Source organism: Echinops telfairi, unplaced genomic scaffold (genome assembly GCF_000313985.2).
Source record: "Echinops telfairi isolate 266 unplaced genomic scaffold, ASM31398v2 ScPeMD7_7407;HRSCAF=8445, whole genome shotgun sequence".
Classification (NCBI taxonomy): Eukaryota; Metazoa; Chordata; class Mammalia; order Afrosoricida; family Tenrecidae; genus Echinops; species Echinops telfairi.
Window position 1 is genome coordinate 6,741,594 of NW_022111307.1, and position 21,017 is coordinate 6,762,610.

Genomic DNA, 21,017 nt, shown 5'->3' on the forward strand with positions numbered 1-21,017 from the left:
CACCCTGACTGGCTCATCTCCTCCCCGAGACCCCTCTGCAAGGGGATCTCCAGTGGCCTACTAATGGGCTTTGGGTCTCCACTCTGCACTTCCCCTCCCCACAGAGGTCTTGTGTAGCAGATTTACTTACTGCAATGCATCAATTGAGCTCCTGACTGGTGCTTCCATGAGCATTGATTGTGGATCCAATAAACATCCTTGACAACTTCAATCTTTTCTCCGCTTACCATAATGTTACCTATTGGTCCAGTTGTGAGGACTTTGGTTTTCTTTGCATTGAATTGTCATCCATAGTGAGGCTGCAGTCCTGGATCTTCATCACCAAGTGCTTCAGGTCCTCCTCACTTTCGGCAAGCACGGTTGTGTCATCTGCCTATCTCAGATTGTTAGTAAGCCTTCCTCCAATCTGGATGTCTTGTTCCTCCTCTTCATTTAATCCAGCCGCTTTGATTATTTGCTCAGCATGGAGATTGGATAATATGGTCAGAGGACACTGGAGCACCATTTTCTGATTTTAAACCAGGCAGTAGTTCTTTGTTCTGTTCACACAACTTCCTCTGGATCCATGTACAAGTTCCGCAGGAGCACAATGAAGTGTTCTGGAATTCCATTTTTCTCAAGGCTAGCCCTAGTTTGTTATGATCCACACAGTCAAATCCCTTGGCATAATCAATGAAACACAAACGTAAACCTCTTTCTAGTATTCTCTGCTTTCAGCCAAGATCTGACATCAGCAATGATATCCCTGTTCCATGTCCTCTTCTGAATCCAGCCTGGACTTCCGGCAGCTCCCTGACTGCCACAACCTTTGTTGGATGATCTTCAGCAAAATCTTACTCCAATATGTTATCGATGATATTGTTCTATAATTGGAGCAGTCTGTTGGATCAGCTTTCTCTGGAATGGACACGAATATGGATCAGTCACTTAGCCAAAATCTGTCTCCCAAATTTCCCGGCAGAGACGAGTAAGTGCTTCCCTTTCAACAGCTTGTTGAAACCTTTCTTTCGGAAACATTTTGCTGTTGTTGTTTGTTATCGAAACGTTTCATTTGGCAACCAGTTTTATTTTTTTTAAGCTAATGCTTTCAGTGCAACTTGAACTTATTCTTTGGCACCATGGGCTCTTGCTTATGTGCTGCCTCCTGAAATGGTGGACTGTCGACTTGTTCTTTTTGCTACAGTGACTCTGTGTCTTCTTTTCATCATCTTTTGGTGCTTCCCATTCCTTTAGAATCTTCCAATATTGCAATTCCAGGCTTGATTTTTTTCTTTCAGTTCAACCTGGGCTATGCTGTTCTTTCTTGTTGGTCACAGTTGGGCTGAGATATTTTATGATGGCAATGCACCTGTTCATTGTTCAAAGGGCAACACGAGCTATCCTATGAGAATTTTGTTGGGAAACCTTGCCCTTTCTACCCTAAAGCCCTGATCTTGCCTCTTCAGACTTATATTAATTTCTGATACTCAAATAACATTTAAGAGAAATGATCTGAAGGATGCCCAAACTACTGCTTTGAAGTAGTGTAAATTAAAGATAGCAAAAAATTCAGGGAACTGTTCTCAGTCTCATGGACATTGAGCCAATTCCAACTCATAGTGAATCTATAGGATACGGTAGACCTGCCCCAATAGGTTTCTGAGAGTGTATATCTTTATGGGAGTTGACAGCCTTGTCTTTCTTCCCAGGGAAGGATGTGTGTGTGTGTGTGTGTGTGTGTGTGTGTGTGTGTGTGTGTGAGAGAGAGAGAGAGAGAAGCCCTGGTGGTATAGTGGTTTTGTGTTGGGCTTTGATCTGAATGGTCTGCAGTTATAAGCCACCAGCAGCTCTGAGGGAGGGAGACTGGCTTTCTCTCCTGTAAACAGTTCATCTCAGAAACCCACGAGGCATAGCTCTGAGGCAGCATTGACTCGATGGCAATGAGTTTGTTTCATTTTGAGACTTTGAATGGCCAATATATTGATATAGTAGTGTCCCATTTGTTTTGTTTTGAATACAAGTTTCTGTAGGAATAGTTTCTTACTCTTGCCTTCAATATTCTTTGGCAACACCATGATTTAAATTTGTCAATTCTTCTTCAGTGCTCTTTATTCATTTTCCGGCTTTTTGCATGCAGATACCATGATTTGAAATACCATGAGTATTTGGGTCAGGCACAGTTTCGTCTTAAGTGACATCTTTCTTTTTCACATGTTAGAGAGGTCTTTGGCAGCAGATTTTCTTTATTGATCGCTGCTTCCATGGGCACTGATTGTGGATTCAAGTCAGGTGAACTCCTTGGCAATTTTAATAATTTCGCTGTTTATCATGATGCTTACTGGTCCAATAGTGGCAATGTTTGTTTTCTTTTTAAAAAATCATTTTAATGGGGGCTCATACAGCTCTTTTCAAAATACATACATATATACATTGTGTCAAGCACATTCGTACATTTGTTGCCATCATCATTTTCAAAACATTTTCTTTCTACTTGACCCCTTGGTATCAGCTCCTCCTTTTTGGGGGATGTAACCCCTACTGAAGGCTACGTAGTCTGAACTTCATCAGTGAGTACGTCATGTCCTCTTTGATTTCAGCAAGCACGACGATGTCTTCTGCTTATTGTAGAATATTAATCAGTCTTCCTCCAGTCCTGACCTCACATTCTTCCACGTCGAATCCAGAACCTCACTTCACTGCCGTCAAGTCGATTCCAGTTCAGAGCGACTTTTTACGACAGAGTCCAATTGTCACTGTGGCTTCTGAGACTGCAATTTTTTTTGGAGGTGGGGACTCTATTGTTTATTGTCCAAACTCAGACACTTCTTTTTTTAAAAATGTACTTCTTTTTAAAAAAGTCATTTTACTGAGGACTCTTACAGCTCTTATCACAATCCATAAATGCACCCATGGTGTTGAGCACATTTTTACATTTGTTGCCATCATCATTTTCAAAACATTTTCTTTTTACTTGAGCCCTTGCTATCAGCTCCTCACTTTTTCCCCTTGCTCCCCCCCATGAACCCTTAATAATTCATAAATTATTTATTATTTTTTCATATCTTACACTGACTGATGTCTCCCTTCACCCACTTTTCTGTTGTCCACCCCCTGGGAGGGAGTTATATGTAGATCATTGTGATGGGTTCCCCCTCTCTCCTCTCGTCTTCCCCTTACCCTCCTGGTATCACTACTCTCATTATTGGTCCTGAGGGGTTTATTTGTCCTGGATTCCCTGTTTCCAGCTCTTATCTGTACCCGTGTACATGCTCTGGTCTAGCCAGATTTGTAAACTAGAATTGGGATCATGATAGTGGGGGTGGGGGTGGGGAAGAAGATTAACAGAACTAGAGGAAACTTGTATGTTTCATTGGTGCAATACTGCACCCTGACTGACACATCTCTTCCTTGTGACCCTTCTGTAAGACCTTGTCTACAGATGAGCTTTGGGTCTCCACTCCACACTTCCCCTCATTCACATTGTTACGATTTTTTGTTCTGGGTCTTTGATGCCTGATACCTGATTCCATTGACACGAGGCTGCAAATTATTTTGTTTTGAGACTGCAAATTTTTATGGGAGCAGAACACCTCATCTTTCTCCCATGGAGTGGCTGATGGTTTTGAACTGCTGACTTTGTGGTTAGCAGCCCAATGTGTAACCCACTACTCCACCAGGGCTTTTAATACAGTCCAACTTCTTTAAATATTTGCTCACTGTACAGATTGAATAAGTATGGTGAAATAATACAACTCTGACACACAACTTTCCTGAAACCACCCCCTCTCCTCTTGTTCTAACTGAATGACTGCCATGTGCTCCGTGTACAGATTCCACAGGGGCACAGTTAAGTGTGCTGAAATTCCCATTATTCAAAAGGCTCCTCATAATTTGTTATTATCCGCACAGTCATTTGCTATGCATAATTAATAAAACAGAGTAAACATTGTTCCGGTGTAGAGTAAACACTGTTCCGGTGCTCTCTGCTTTCAGCCAAGATCCAGCTCACATCATTCCACTTCCTCTTCTACATCCAGATTGACTTTACAGTTGGCCTCTGTCCGGGTCATGTGGATTTACTCTGGTGTGAGAACGGTGATAATGTTCGGTAACTCCCACATTCTGCTGGATCGCATTTCTTTGAAATGGGTGCAAGTCTGGATCTCTTCCAATTGACCACCTAGTGCCTTCCAGAGGTCAGGGAGCGCTTCCAGCCTGGCTCCATTGATTGAACTATCTCAATGGATATTCCTGGAACCTTGCTTTTTGCCACTGTCTTTATTGCAGATTGGACTGCCTTCGTCAATGCCATCGGTTCTCGATCGGAGACTTCCTCCTGATATGGTTGAACCTTAACCCATTCTTTTGGGTATGTTGACTCGGAGCATTCCCCTCATCTTCTTTTGATGCTACTGTGTCATTCAATCTTTCTCCCATAGACATTTTCCAATGCAAACTTTCCAAATTAGACATTAGAGGCTTAAATGTTTCCTTAATTTCTTTCAGTTTGAGAATTGCCAAGTGAGCTTTTTCCTTTGGGTTTTCTAACTTTGGGTCTTTGCACATTTCATTTTAATACGTTACCTTCTTAAGACTTCCTTGAAATGTTTTATTCAGAACAGTTGATGAAGCTATTTTAGTTCACCCACCACTTGTCCATCAGTTAATTGTACGGTGGTGGCCTGGGTATTGCTGCGACTCTGGAAGACACTGGTATTTCAAATACCAGCAGGGTCACCCATCATGAACAGTTTTCAAGTGGAGCTTCCAGAATAAGAATGGACAATGTAGAAAGACTTGACTGCCCGCTACAGAAGTAGCCTCTGTAAGCCTTACGCACAGCACGGAAACACCGTTAGCCTAATAAACACAAGTCGAGCACTGCCGGAGATAGTGCTGGAGGCTGGGCCCCTCCGGCCAGAAGGCACTGGAAAGGTGACTGAGGACGAGGTGCTTTCTCAAAGGAGAGTTGACCACGTGATGTGAATGGATTAAAGCCTGTGGGGTGGAGTCTTCAAGACCTTCATTAGCTGATAGGGCACAACTCAAGGAGAAAAAATAGCTGGAAAATGTACCTAATAATCAGAAGTTGGAATATACAAAGTATGAATCTAGGAAAATTTGAATTTATAAAAAGTGGAATGGACCGCATAAAGATTGACATCCTAGGTGTTAATGAACTGAAACCAACTTTCACTGGCCAATTTGAATCAGAAAATTATATGGTTTCCTGTGCTGGAATGACACAGTCGAGGGGCAACGGCACTGCATTCACCCTCAAAAGGACATTTCCAGATCTTTCTTGAGGTACAAAGCCTCTGGGATAGGATTATATTTATCCCTTTTCAAATAAATCCAATTCTTACAACTATCATTCAAATTTATGTACCAATCATGAAAGCTAATGATAAGAGATTAAAGAATTCTACTAATGTCTTCAGTCAGAAATTGATCAAACATGCAATCCAGATGCATTGATAACTATTGGCAGTTGGAATGCAAAAGTTAGAAACAAAGAGGAAGGAACAGTAGTTGGAAAATCTGGTCTTGGTGATAGAAATGAAGCTGCTGCATGATAGAATTTTGCAAGACCAATAAATTGTTGATAGCAAATGCCTTTTTTCCCCCAACAACACAAACAGCTACCATACCCATGGACTTTTCCAGATGGAATACACAGAAATCAGATTGACTACATCAGTGGGAAGAGATGATGGAGAAGTTCAATATCAGCAGCTAACCCCAGGCCAGGGGCTGACTGAGGAACATATCAATTACTCCTATGTAAATCCAGGTTAAAGCTTAAGAAAATGAAAACAAGGCCACGGGAGCCAAAATACAACCTTGAGTCTGTGCCACCTGAAATTTGAGGACATCTCAAGGACAGATTTGAAGCACCGAACATTAGTGACATAAGATCTGATGAGCTGTGGGAGGACAGCAAGAACATCATTCATAAAGAAAGCAAAGGGCCATGAAAAAGACAAGGGAAAAAAGAAAGAAAGAAAAGATCAAAGTGGATGTCAGAAGAGAATCTTACTTTGGACGTGTTGTCAGGAGAGACCAGTCCCTGGAGAAGGACATCCTGCTTGGTCACGCAGAGGGGCAGTGAGAAAGAGGAAGGCCCTCAATGAGATGGATTGACTGGGCAGTATTTCATTCTGTTGGGACAGGTTGGCGATGGGTCAGAGCCAACATCAATCACCTAACAACAGTACCTGAGGTAGTTAGTTTGCTGTGCCAACCTGGCCGATAAACACATGTGGGATTAATTGAAGGGCGGAGAGATAAATGGCTCGGCGAGCCTCACCTTTCTTGTCTCTCGCTCTTTGATCATCAGACCAGGGTGCAGCTGCCTTGCTTGTTTTCTGCCTCCATTTGCAAGCTACACTACCTGTGGGACACCTAACCTGTGGACTGTGTCGCTGTAATTTGAGGTTCCTTCAAGACCTGCTTCGCCACACCATTAGAATTTACATCTCTTGAGCTGGGGACTGTCAGACCCTGTCATCTGGCTGACTGTTGGTGACCTACCTTGCTGTTTGCTGCCTGTGCCCGGATAGCCTGAATTGCTCTAAGGAGGACTACCCAGCGGCCCTCAACACTTGAAGGACTGCCAGTGTCTCACAACTGTCTCATGGGAGTGAGTTGCACTGAGCCATTTGTACTGCTTTATAATTTCATTAACTGTTTATTTCTTATGTTTATCTATCTATCTATCTATCTATCTATCTATCTATCTATCTATCTATCTATATGGTTTTGTTTCTCTAGAGAACACTGTCTAACACAGTACCTAACAACAACAACAACAACAACATTTTACTCCATCTTTATTTCATTTACTTTACTCGATGTTGCTTGTTGAAGGTAAGGACTTGAAATGCTTGCTGATGGAGATCAGCAATTTTAGCCTTCAGGATTGATTATATAACTCAATGTAAAGAGAATAAAAACCCTCACAACTGAACCAATAGGTAACATTCTGATAAATGGAGAAAAGATTGAAGTAGCCAAGGCTTTCATGTTACATCCATAATTGGTGCTCATGGAAGAAGCAGTCAGGAGATCAAACCACACATTTCATTGGGCAAATCTGCACCAGCCTGCTTTGAAGCGTTGAAAAGCCAGGAGCTTAGTTTGAGGACTAAGTGCACCAGGCTCAAGCCATGGTATTTTCAATAACTTCATATGCATATGCGAGTTGAAGAAGGCAGACCAAAGAAGAATTGATGCATTGGAAGTTCGGTGCTGGCCCAGCATATTGAAAGTACCATGGATTGTCAAAAGAACAAACAGATCTGTCTTGGAAGACACACAGCCAGAATGCCGGTTAGAAGGAAGGATAAGGAGACCGTGTCTCGCGTGCTTTGGATATGCTGTCAGGAGAGACCAGTCCCTGAGAAGGACCTCATGCTGGGTAAAGTGGAGGGGCCGAGAAAAAGAGGAAGGCCCTCACAAGATGAACTGACATCGTGGCTGCATCAATGGGCTCAAACACAACAGCACCGTGAGGGTGACACAGGACAGGGCAGTGTTTGCTTCTGTTGAACACAGGGTAGCTATGAGCTGGAGTCCACTCAGAGGCACCTACCATCAACCACATGTTCAAGAGCAAGTTTCAGAGTCTCTTCCAACATCTCTTTTGGTCTTTCTTTTAAATGACCTTTTGCTTTCTTCATGGGTGTCATCCTCCAACTTGTCTGATCCTCTGTCATGATTGTTCAGAATGCCAAATCTATTTTTGAAATGGTCTCTAAATTCAAGCGGGATATATTTGTTCAGGATTGAATCTTGCCAATATGTTTCAACTGGCTAGGCCATGATTATCAGTATTTATTTTGTGATCTATTGTCATTATTCTTTATGTTTTAGCCTCTTGTCTGAATGAGGCAGGTAATGAGACAGGCACAATCTATAGGATCTTAAGTCAGTTTCCTTTGAGACATAAAAGAGATTAAACAAGCGAGCAGGTATCAGGCAGCCACCAGGCGGTCAGGGCATCCTTTGGATCCAGCGTCCCTGTGTTAGGAAACTCCTAGATTTCAGAGGAAGTTTCTTAGAGGCACTACCCTGAATTTGAGCTTCTAGCCTCTAGAACTTGTTTGTTCAAACCATTCGTTTATTATGGTTTAAACACCATTCATTCTTATTAGCAACACTAGCTAATAAGACAGACTGTGGACCAGAAGAGTAGAGTGCTGCTCTAATCGATACCTAACACGTGGAAGCAATTTTGAAATTTGGCAATGAGTAGGGGGTGGAAAAGTTTTATGGTGCTTAATAGTAAAAGCAACAGATTGCTTTGAAGAGAACACTGGTGGAATGATGGATGCCAAAGGCAGTCCTTGGGAGACTCAGAGGGAGTGAGGAGAACTGTGATACTAGAGACAGCATAGACGGCAAGCAGCAGCCGCAGCACCAGGAGACATGTGCAAGATGATGTGGTAGCTGACCTGCTGAGCAAGGGAGTTAAATGTCTTGGGCTGGAGGCCCCTGGCAACGTGAAGTGCCTCTGGGCACTTGTTGACATTGTTAAGCATGCCATCCCACAGAACAGGGGTGCTGAGTGCAGCTGGGTGCCTCTGGGCACTTATCAGTAGAGCTAAAGAGCTTTGTAGCAGGACAGAAGCCAGGCTGGCAGCAGAAGCTGAAGAGACAACCCCAAGAAGCAGAGCTGCCCCAGTCTCAAAGCATAAGGCCATGACCTCTGGAGTCTCTAAGTGTGGGGCTCTCGCTTCTGGGGTTGCTAAGGGGGTGGGTGCACAGCCACTTAGGTTTCCAAAAGTCAAATTTTCACCAACCAGGTCACAGATGTGGAGCAGCTGTTCATAAGTGCCAGGGGCATGGAGTTGGAACCCCTGCCCAAAGCGGAGGGTGTGGGAATGCTGTACTTAAAAGGCAGAAGAAAGGGGTCTGTTGGGGGCTGAAGGGGTGGGAATTACCCACTCGGAGGAGGAAAATGGGGCTGCTCAAAGCCAGGAAGGAAAGTTGCTCAAAGCCAAGGTTGTAAAACATCAGCTGGCACAGAATCCTGGCATTAAGAAGCCTCCACTCAGATTGCAGAGAACACAGCCGACGCCAAGAGTCTAGAGGACAGTGGCATTGCTTGAGACCAGCAGTTCTCAACCTGTGGGTCGCGACCCCTCTGGGGGTCGAAGGACCCTTTCACAGGGGTCGCCCGAGTCATAACAGTAGCAAAATGAAAGTTTTGGGTCAAGGCATTAGGAAGGTCGAGCACCACTGCTTTAGATGGTCTCAGAATAGAAGGTTCTTGTTAAGCCCTGAGAGCTAACAGACATGGTTCTGGCAGGCCTAGGGATTTCCCTTGCTCAATGACCATTAATCATTTCCCTCAAACCTCTAGATGTCTACATTATACCTGTTCTATATTGTACTTTGGAAACAGGAAATTTGTATTCTACAGTCATAGAGGAAGAATTTTCCCCCAGGATGGAATTTGGATTTTAGTTGATTTAAGCCTTTTGAGATATTATGATGTGGTAAATCTGTTTTACATGTAAAAGGCACATCACTTTTGCAGGGTTAAGGGATAGAATGTTATAGATTGAATTGTTTCTCTTACAAATAAATGTCAACTATGCTAGGCCATGATTCACAGTAATTTGTGATCTGATGTAATCATTTTATGTGTTGTAAAACTTAACTTCTATCATGTCAATGAGGCAGAATACAGTACATAGTAAGAGGCTACATCTTGAGTTAGTCTCTTTTGAGTTACGAAAGACAAGAAATAAAACAACAGAGATTACGTAAACCAACTGCCACCAAGAAGAGTCAGGAGCAGGGCATGTCCTTTGGACCCAGGGTCTTTATGCTGAGAAATTCCTAAAACTAGGGGGATGCATACCTGGATATGGTATCCTGAATTTAAACTTTGAATCTCATAAACTGAGAGAAAAAATTCTGTTTGTTAAAGTCTTACACCTGTGGTATTTTTGTTCCAGCAGCACTAGCTAACTAAGACAATACTGAAGGTTATATTGTGGCTCTTGCATATTTAAATTTTTTCCTTCAGCTTCAACTTGAACTTGCATATGCGCAATTTATAATCTGTTCTGCATTCAGCTCCTGCCCGTATTTTGACTGATGATATGAGCTTCTCCGTTGCCTCTTTCCTCTGATAGAGTGGAGCTGATGCCTGTGTATTCCAAGCACAGGTGCTGTTTATGCTGTTGGAAATTAATATTTCCAATGAATAAGTCATTGGCTTTGCAATATTCTAACACGTTTTATGATGTCATTTCTATCACCAAGACCATATTTTCCAGTTACAGATTCTTTTTGTTTACATGAAAGTAATCAGTAATTATCGATGCATCTTTGTGGCATGTTTGATCAATTTCAGAGTGCATACAATGATACACATCTTTAATATCCTCATCTTCGGCATTAATGGTTTGGGGCAGACATTTGAATAGCTGTTGTATTAACTGGTTCTTCTTTGTAGGTGGAGAGAGATTATCCTGTCACCGACAGTGTTCTCATGCTGGCTAGACCACGAATTGTTATTTTTGGCAGTAAATATGATGTCTTCCTCTGCCCTTCATCATTCCTGGCAGAGGATACGACATGTTTGTCTCATTCCACATGGCCATCGCCAGTCCCTTCCAGGTCCTGATGCGTAGGCTATTGATCTTTATGCATCCATCTCATTTTTTATAGCTTCCCATTTTTCTCGATTTATAGTCCAGCTATTTCCTCTAACTTTGAGCTGGGCCCCATTGGCAAACAAAGGTCCTGCAATCTTTACTCCAACCACGTGACCAAGATGAGCCCTGCTGGACTTGGCAACTCTCGGGCAGTCCCCTGGGGAGTGCCTTCAACCAGAGGGGCTGGCCTGCTGGCACTGTGTCGATGGGTCACTGATAGTCACTGGTTTTCGCTGACACTTTTTTTTTTCAGAAGTAGATGGCCAGATCCTCCTCCCTAGCCTATCTCAGTTTGGAAGCTCTGCTTAAACTTGTCCACTGTGCATAACCCTGCTTGTATTTGAAATCCCAGTGGCATCACAGGAACATGTAAGCCACCGCAGTATGATTCACTGAATAGCGATATAAAAACCAGAGACTGGCATTAGTAAAATCCATAGATCTTGTTTACCGTCGTTCATTTGTGTTGAAAAGCAGTGAGGTTGCTTTGAGGACTCTGAAGAGGTCTTGTGCAGCAGATTTATCTAATGTAACGCATCATTTGATCTCTTGACTGCTGCTTCCATGGGTTGATTGTGGATCCAATCAACAAGAAATTCTGGACTTTAATCTTTGTTAATCGTAATGTTACTTCTGGGACTAGTTGAGGATTTTGGTCTTGTTTATATGGAGTTGTAATCCATATTGCAGGATATAATCCTTTATCTTCATCACCAAGTGCTTCCCTTTCTCCTCACTTTCAGCAAGCAAGGTTGTGTAATCCAGCCCCTTTGATTATTTGCTCAGCATACATACTGAATAAGTATGGGGAGAGACTACATCCATGACACACAGTTTTATTTCAAATCATGCAGCATGCAGTATTCCTTTGTTCTGTTCATTCAACTTCCTCTTGATCCATGTACAAGTTCCACAGAAGCACAATGAAGTGTTCTGGAATTCTCATTCTTCTCAAGATTATTCATAGTTTGTTATGTTCCACATGGTTGAATGTCTTGGCATAGCCAGAAAAACCACAAGTAAACATCTTTCTAGTATTTTTTTGCTTTCAGCGAAGCTCCACCTGGCATCAGAATAATATCCCTGCACCACGTGTTCTCCCGAACTCAGCCTGAACCTCTGGGAGCTCCCTGTCAATGTCTCAGCCTGACCCTCTGGGAGCTCCCTGTCAATGTCTCAGCCTGACCCTCTGGGAGCTCCCTGTCAATGCCCTGCTCCAACCATTTAAAAAATTTATTTATTTATAAATCATTTTATTGAAGGCTCTTGTAGCGCTTATAACAATCCAGATATCAATTGTATCAAGCACATTTGTACATGTGTTGCCATCATCATTTTCAAGACATTTTCTTTCTACTTGAGCCCTTGGTGTCAGCTTTTTTTTCTCTCCCTCCCCCACCCTCTCATCCTCATGACCCTTTGATATATTATAAATTATTATTATTCTTGCATGTCTTACACTGTCCACTGTCTCCCTTCACCCTCATTTCTGTTGTCCATCTGTCACCATGATCGATTCCCCATTTCTCCCCCACCTTACCCTTCCCCTCCTGGTATTGTTACTCTCATTATTGGGTCTGATTCTCTGTGTTTCCAGCTCTTATCTGTACATATGTACATCCTCTGGTCTAGCCAGATATGGAAGGTAGAATTGGGATCATGATAACGGGGAGGGCGGGTGTGTGTGTGTGTGAGGAAGCATTAAAGAACTAGAGGAAAGTTGTATGTTTCATGGATGCTATACTGTACCCTGACTGGCTCATCTTCTCCCTGCCACCCTTCTGTAAGGGGATGTCCAGTTGCCTACAGATGGGATTTGGGTCCCCACTCCGCACTGCCCCTCATTCACAATGATATGATTTTTTGGTCTTTGATGTCTAATACGTGATCCTATTGACACATCGTGATTACATAGGCTTATGTACCTGCTTTGTCTTCAGCACTTGTAGTTGGGAAGGTGAGCATCACAGAATGCCGGATTATTAGAACAACATGTTCTTGTATTGAGGGAGTACTTGAGTCGAGGCCCAATGTCCATCTGCAACCTTCATTCTTAACTTATAGATATAAGTACATAGATCTATTCCTCTCTCGTTATGTATAAATATATTTGCATATGTACGTGCCTGTAGTTAGACCTCTATAAATGTCCTTTGCCTCCTGGTTCTTTCCTCTATTTCCTTTTACTTCCCTTTTGTCCCACTATCATGTTGGGCCTTCATTAGGGTTTCAGTAAGTCCTGTAGGTTACATTGCCCTTGATCAAGCTCTACAAGGCATCCTATGCCCTCCTCGCCATTGATTTTAGATCACTTGTTGTTCCGTTGTCCCTGGGTTTGTTAACACCTACTTCCTTTCCCCTGCCTCTCCCTCTCCTGTGTCCCCCACCCCCTTCGGTCCCATTATTTTCTCCTCTGAATGGTTTATCTTGATGATCTTATCTAAACAGACATGCAGAGACAATAATAAGCACAAAAACAAGGCAGAGTAAAACAAGAAAAGAAAACAAAAACAAACAAACAACAATAGCAACAAAAGAGAGAGAAAAGCCTATAAATAGTTCCAGGTCTGTTTGTTGACCTTTAGGAGTGTTTTCTAGTCAAGTCTGATGGGGTGCCACTCCCTGGCCCCAAAGTCTACTTTTTATATTCCCCGGGGACTTCATTGCTTTGCTTCCCTTACTGCTCTTTTGCACGCCCTTAGAGTTTTGCCCCAGTGTGGTGGGGTTAGATCAGGCACAATTCCCACACTATGTCTCCAGTGTTGTTCCCCATAGTGCTATGGGTCAGAGAAGGATGTGGGGCTGGCCCTATGGTCCTCTCTGTGCATTGACTGCTCTAAGCAGGAATATAATCCTCGGGGCTTAGTGGGCCAGGATGTATTCCACTCTCTCTCCTTCCTTCCCTCTTAACTTGCTCCTGTGTGGTCTGATCAGATGCACCCCTCTCCCTGAGCTATAGCTTCAGTGCTGTCCTCTGAAGTGAATTCTCTGGGGGATTGTCCATGTAGCTGGGATTGGGGCTGGCTCCGCAGACCTCTCTATTGGTTTCCTGCTTCATGCCGGTATGTTGCATTCATGCCTTGGCACACTGGGTTGAAGCCTGGTCTCTCTCTCCCTCTTCTGTGGAGATATAAACAACATCCTCCCCTTGGGTGGGTTAGTGCCCTGTTCCCTTGCTACCCATATCTTTTTTTCTTTTTCTTTCTTTTCCCCTCCTTTTTAGTTGGCTGCCCTGAATTGGGTCTGTCCCTGCCTTAGTACTTGGACCTCACCCTAGGAATGTTTGTATATAGTAGCTTTTCCCCTATGCCCCTTTTGCATTTTTAAGCTTACCTCAGTGGACTGACATTGTACTTGTCCTTTTGTGCTTGGCTTACTTCGCTTAGCATAATTTCCTCCAGTTCTTCCCATGCAGCGATGTGCTTCATGTATTCATCACCACTTTTTAGGGATGTGTAGTATTCCATTGTATGTATGTACCACAGGTTTTTAATGCATTCATCCGCTGATGGAAATTTAGGTTGTTTCCAACTCCTTGCAATTGTGAACTGTGCTGAGGTGAACATTAGTGGAACAGACAGTGTCTTCTTTCTCTCCTGGAGTGGCTGGTGAGTTTGAACCTTTGGCCTTGCAGTTAGCAAGTCCAACGTTATCTGACGGCACCAACCAACAAACAGACAACCCCAAACCGTCCCTGTGGGTTTCTGAGGCTTCCTGGGAGCAGAAAGCCTCATCTCTCTCCTGCTGAGTGGCGGGTTCTAACTACTGACCTTAGTTAGCAGCCAAAAAGTAATCCATCGTGTCACAGGGCTCCACGGTCCACGGACTCATAGCCAGTCTCCCCTACCATAGTCAGAAATTCAGTATTTCCTAGGCGATGATTTCCCCACTCCTCCCACCTCCCCCCAACTAGGAATAACCATTGGTTTATAGATTTACTGATTTTCAAGAACACTTTGGGTTGAGAATACTAAATGGCCAAATGGCTTTTACCAGACGTAAACTTTGAGTGAAAGCATCATAAATCCTTATTCATTTATCTGGACACGCTTCAGCCCACCAGACGTCTGAGAGGAAGGGTAAGGAGCACTTTCACCAAAAAGGGCATTAACCCTCGTGAAGCCACGGAGTTTAGTTACTTTCAACTCTGATCTGGTTCGGTTCTGGAATACTTCCCTAATCTTTTGCATTTATTTTTCATTTCAAAATAATTAACTTGCTAATTTTATATACAACAGTCAAATGTTCTGGAAAACGTCAAATGTTGTTATTTTTCACAGCTAAAATCCCTGTGCCTTTCTAACCCTATGACTTGATCATTTATTTTCTAGCACAATTGTAATAGAACGCTCCCAAACCAAACCAAAGTCATTGCCATCGAATTAATTCAGATTCACAGTGACCCTGCAGGACAGGGTGGAACTGCCCCTATGGGTTTCCCAGACTGTACATCTTTAGGGGAGTACTCGCCCTCGGAGCAGCTGGGGGTTTTGAACTGCTGACCAAGCTGTTAGCAGCCCCACTCTAAACTCACGAAGGGCTAAGCCCAGAGAAACTCTGGAAAGGAAGTAGCAAAGATAGAGATAAACAATACATGGGCAGTTCTACCCATCCCAAAGAGCCATTATACATTGTCATTGGCTCGATGGTAATGGGTTTGGTTCAGTTTGGTTTTTACCTCCTTTCTTACCCACCTCTTTCCTGCCAAATTCAATGTCTATTCACTCAATAAATATTTATTGAGTGCCTCCTGCATACCAAGCATGGGAGATATAACAGCAAATAAATATAGACTTTAAAGTGTGTGTGGTCTCTCTCTCTCTCTCTCTCTGTGTCACACACACACACACACACACACACACACACAGTCTTCTCTAATCTGAAGTATAGGCAGGTATATTTTGGCAGATATGATACATGATTGTATTTAAGGAAATGCTCTTAATGAAATCTAAACTCTGCCCTTTGAGGAGGAGAATGTGAATTAACGTACAAAAATGGATTTGTATATACAGGCCTATGGAGCAGTGACTGCCTTTGTTACTTCATTCACAAGAACAAGGGATGTGGGGATAAGGAAGAGCTCAAATCACACTTGATTTCAACACACCAAGCTCCACGACGAAGAAGCCGCCCACAAGGAATGAAACTATTTTGAACTCGTCATTCTTCAAATGCAAATTATAACATTAATATATGCATACAATTGTGTAAGGTAGAAAGTGCCTGATCTTTTATTGAAAAGAGGAGGCAAAAGATTCCGAAAGGGTTGGCAGCCGCCTGCAGTCCTTTGGGAACTTCCTGTTGACTGTCACCACACCTGGAGATTAGTCTCTGAGCCAGCGGCGGCGGGCGGCGGAGCAGAGCAAAGTCCGCAGTGGAAGCCAGGAGCCCAGCGGAGGAGCACGTTCTCGCTGGCCACACTCCCTGCGCTCCATATGCTGAGCTTATACTTCTTCATCGGCTTGTGGTGCTTGGCGAGATCAGGTAGGTCATTTGTTGCATGGATTTCTTAATGACCTTTAACGTTTACGATTAGTATCATGGTCATTTTACCAGTTCCTTTAATGGACTTGGCAAGTTTCATAGGGTTATTCTTAAGGAAAGGAGATAAGCATTAAAATGTTCTTTCTAAAACAACCACACCTTTTTTCCCCCAGGAAAACAAGGGGACTTCTAAAAGTGAGTGGAAAAATTAATCTTTAATTCCATCTTTCCAAGAATCCTTTGAAGCCTTCTCATAGCTGCTATTTCTTTGAATTAGTTTATTTTATCTATAAAAGTAAAGTATGCTGGGAAAAACATCTAAAATAAATCAAATATGCTTTAAAAATGTAAAATATCTAAATATCCTTTTTTAAAAAATAGCTGTTTTCTTTCATAGCTAAAATTTCTGTGTCTTTCTAACTATGAAATGAGATGATTTATTTTATTGGACAATTGTAGTTGGTTTTACAATCTCTAGTGCATAGAAAGAGAGATTTTGTTTTGTTTTTTAATTTCAACACTTTCCAGCCTTCTTAGAAATATAGTCCTTTTTTGCATCACTTGTGGTAATAATTGATAGTGTTTTGAATTGCAAGAGGCAAATACATATTAGAATCCATAAAAATTGTCATATCCTTTGAATTTGTAAAACCATTGCTAGAAATTTATTTGAGAAATAACTTAAAAGTCTGTTATACAGAGATGATTCTAACTATGCTATATGCAACAAATCAAAACTAAAAACAACAGAGATACTTATCAGGAACGTGTATCCATTTAATCAAAATGTAGCCTCTAAAATAGTTCCAAAGCTATGAGGAACTATGGAAACTCATTTGGAAAATGGAGCATAAGCTTTACATAAACTATGATTTCAACTATGCTAAAATCACATTGAAAACCAAGTCATCGGTGTGGAGTGGACTTGGACTCATAGCGACCCTGTAGAGTAGGGTCTGTTCTATGGAGCACAATTGCCTCATAAGGGTTTCCGGGAGCAGCTGGTAGCTTTGAACTGCTGACTATGTGTAACCAATACACCACCAGAACGACTCTAAAAAATATGCCTGCAAACAGAGGAAACTGAAAAATTGAAATAGCTGTGTTAGGGATTTAAGGCCTAAAAGTGAGTATTCCTAACCTTATGATTTTGAAGTTAATTTGATAATTGGTTGAGATTAGTCTTGTTTTTTAACTGAAAAGTAATATTTCAAGGTATACATATATTATGATTTTTAAATGTAAAAAACCCCACATCTTGAAAGACAGCTTAAAGGGATTGGGGGGGCTACTAACTTATTGCAAAAAACAAAAACAAACCTAATGATGGGTTATGAGCACTTTCATTCTCATTATGTATCTTTACAAAGCTATCATCACAAAACATTAACTTTGTGCGACTTGCTTCTTTATTTAACATTATCTCATAAAGACAGCCTTGAAAAAAAAAAAAAAAGACAGCCTTGTTTTAAATTCTTCTAGAAGTGTATCACTACTGCAAGGTAATATCCAAGCAGACAGAGACACACCACATTTTACCGTCTCAGAAACCCACAGGGGCAGTTCTACCCTGTCCTACGGGGTCACTATGAGTCCGTTGACTCCTGAAAGTAGTGAGGAGGCAAAACCAGCTAAATGTAGACTTCCGTGTATTTACAAAGCCATCAACTTGCAACTTACATAGGAGAAGGTACTGAATAATATGCATCTGAAAGCAGAAACTCTTAATCCCAAGGACATTGACTTTTTATTTTTCCCTTCTCAAATGAGCAAGCATTAATAGGTGATTCAGACCTCCCAAGGATACTAGCCATTGACTTTCAAAGATCTTTGCTTTGGGAATCATGGGTAGGAATGTTCGCCATAATCTTATCACTGAGGAATGCAGTGGTGCACATACTCCTGTGTGCGTCAGGACCGCCAGTGGAGTTATGGAAAGTGTAGTGTGTCTCACCTGGGGTGCTCTGGGACGATCCAGGCTCCAGGTGTTGCAGAAGCAGACTCCTCCAGGTTACCCTGCATTGTGAGCTGTGGTACAAGTTGTTCGTGGCCAGGGTGGGGGTGCCGAGTCATTTTTTTCCCCCTGAAATGGGGGTGGTAGGCCAAAAATGTTTGGAAATTTGTAGAGGCCCCACCCTATAAGAGAGGCAGATGCAATGGGTTTGGGGTGAAATCCTGGAATGTGCCCTCCAGGTTTCCAGGTACAGGTGACCCAAGGAACATACTCAGAGAAATGGTGTTGTAGGAAAGGCTGATTGTCCGATGTACTTTCCCCAGGTCAGTGTTATTTATCTTGTTGTTGAGAACAGACACAGTAGAATGTACAGCTATTGGAGGGTTTCTGCATGTACAAGGTGGTGACATTGGTGATACCCTCTTAGTTGTGTGGGCCCGTTCGCCCTCCTTTTCTGAGTTGTTCCTTACTCCTGAACATAGGTTCACCGCCCCCAGAGGTTTCTCAGTGCTTGCATCGCTTTTATCAATTGGGTCCCACAGAGAGAGTTCTTAAAAGCATAATGCTCTAGGCAGCTTTTTTTTTTTTTAACTAACTAAGCTAAACTATTGTTTGGTTTAAGACGGCTTCAGGGGATAGTTTTGATTTATCAATTATCTCAAGGCAATGTTCACTAGACTTTCTTGACTCCAGAAAGTCTAGTCTATGAGAAATTCTGTTGTGCATTCTCCCCTTATTGATTAGGAGTCTTCTCTGGAATCTTCTATCAGAATGTTCAGTATTGACAGCTGGGCACTATCCAGTTTTTCTGCTCTCCTGGCAAGGCAGGGAGGTAGTTAGCAACACGGCAGATCCCCGCCCCTTCTCCCAACTCGCCTTCCTCTGTAGTTTGGGTGACTAGAGGCCAGTGGGTGTGCTTGCAAGCTTTTAAGACCCAACATCCTATGCAATGAATTAAAAGTTAGAACAGCGCACTAAACACAACGTTAGGCCAATTAACTGGAATGCCCCCTGAAACCATGACCCTCAACCTCCAAACCAAGGGACCAAGCCCCATGAAGTGTTTGGCTATAGTCTCAGCCATCGTCTTTTTTTTTTTTCATTTTAAATACATCTATCACACAAATTTTGCAAATTCACTGTTTTAAAGTTATGTAATATATCGACATTCGTGCAACAATTTGCTATGTCGCTCAACTCTTAATCAATGCAACTTTTTCATTACCAAGAGCCTACCATCTTTTCCCCACCCACGCATCCCTGGTAGCACTGACAAACTTTGGCCTCTATTAGCTTTTTCTTGTCTTATATAAATGAGATAATTTAATACTTTTCTTTTTGTCGTTGGTTTATTTCACTTGGCACAATGTCTTCAAGATCCATCCCATACTGTAGCATGCATCAAGACTTGATTTCTCCTACTGACTAAGTAGCATTCCATTGTACGTATATGGCACATTGTGCTTATCCATTCATTCATCTGTTGGTGAGCATCTTGGTTGCTTCTACCTGTTGGCTATTGTGAATAGTGCGGCAATGAACATAGGCATAGACGTCTCTCTCAGAGTCTTTGCCTTCAAGTCTTTTGGGTACATACCAAGAGTGGAATTGCTGGACCACATGGTAAGAGGCCTGGTACCTCCATTGGGTAAATATTGGACTGCTAACTTTAAGGTCAGTGGTTCAAAGCCAACAGCTACTCTGAGGGAGAAAGATGAGGCTATTGGCTCCTGTAAAGATTTGTAGCCTCAGAAACTCTGTGTGGGGTTGGTGTTAGTCAGGTCTACACGATGACAGTGGGTTTGGTGTGGTTGTAGTATGGTAGTGCTTTTTTTCATTTTTTTAAAAAACTGCCACGTTGTTTCCCACAACTCTACCATTTTATATTTCTACCAGCAACAGGTAAGGGTTCCAATTTTCTCCCATCTAATATTTGCAGTTTGTTTTCGTTGTCTTCACCATCCTACTGGCATGGTCATGATCTCTCCGTGTAGTTTTGATTTGCACCTCTCTGACGGCTAATGAGACAGAGCATCTATCTTTTCCTGTGTTAGCTGGCCATTTGGACATCCTCTTGGATGGACTGTTTATTCAAGTCCTTTGCTCATTTTATGACTGGCTTATTTGTCTTGTTGTGGTTAAATTGTTGAAGTTTTATGTATATTTTAATTGTTAGATTCTTGTTGGTGATATCATTTCCAAAGCTATTTGTGGGGGAAAGCCCCCCGCCCCCCAACTAATCGCAGGTTTGCTAGGTGCAATCGTACGGGTAAGATATGTATATAAAGATAAGTCATAGGGAAATGGTAGAGAGGGTCAAATAAAGGAGTCAGACATATTTCATGGACGCATGCTCACCTCCTGGATGGCCATGATCTTACCAGCCAGGTCAGCACAGCACGGGCTGAGGACCAGGTGGGGTGATTTATTGCTAACCAAGGCTTATATCTACTTAGAGTATGTGATTACAGGTAACCACGCACATCATAGGAAGGGGATGTACAATAGGCATAAGTGTGACAGGAAGGGGATGAGCTAGGGGTATACACCTAGTAGGAAGGGGAGGGACTAAGGTTATACATGTGACAAGAAGGGCGGACTGTAGATTCATGATAGTGGCCTAACCTTGGTCAACCTTGACTGCGCTTGCCCTCCCTGGGTTCTCCTTCAGGGAAACAATCTACTACTGTCCTTATCAGAAGGGAGTGGGCCCTACTTCTTGTGGGATAAACTGGTGTCTGCTTGCTCTGGATGGCTGATAACCCTTAGGGAGAATAACCCCTGACCTACTTTCTTTTTTCTTTTTAATCGTTTTATTAGGGGCTCATACACCTCTTATCACAATCCATACATACATCAATTGTGTAAAGGACATTTGTACATTCATTGCCCTCATCATTCTCAAAACATTTCCTCTCCACTTA

The 21,017-nt window shown here is 42.5% G+C and overlaps 1 protein-coding gene across 3 annotated transcripts in view; it reads left to right on the forward strand.

Annotated features, from left to right (window-relative positions):
• Positions 1–16,021: 16,021 nt before the first annotated feature.
• Positions 16,022–21,017, forward strand: part of LIPH (lipase H) — a 55,402-nt gene continuing 50,406 nt past the window's right edge. For 2 of the 3 annotated variants that reach the window (XM_045296433.1, XM_045296435.1), the window contains exon 1: positions 16,022–16,139. In XM_045296433.1, coding sequence (XP_045152368.1) covers positions 16,091–16,139 — 49 coding nt within the window. In that variant the 5' untranslated portion in view covers positions 16,022–16,090. Of the gene's footprint in view, positions 16,140–16,312; positions 16,335–21,017 lie in introns of all 3 variants that reach the window. The other variant, XM_045296434.1, reaches the window with a different exon arrangement.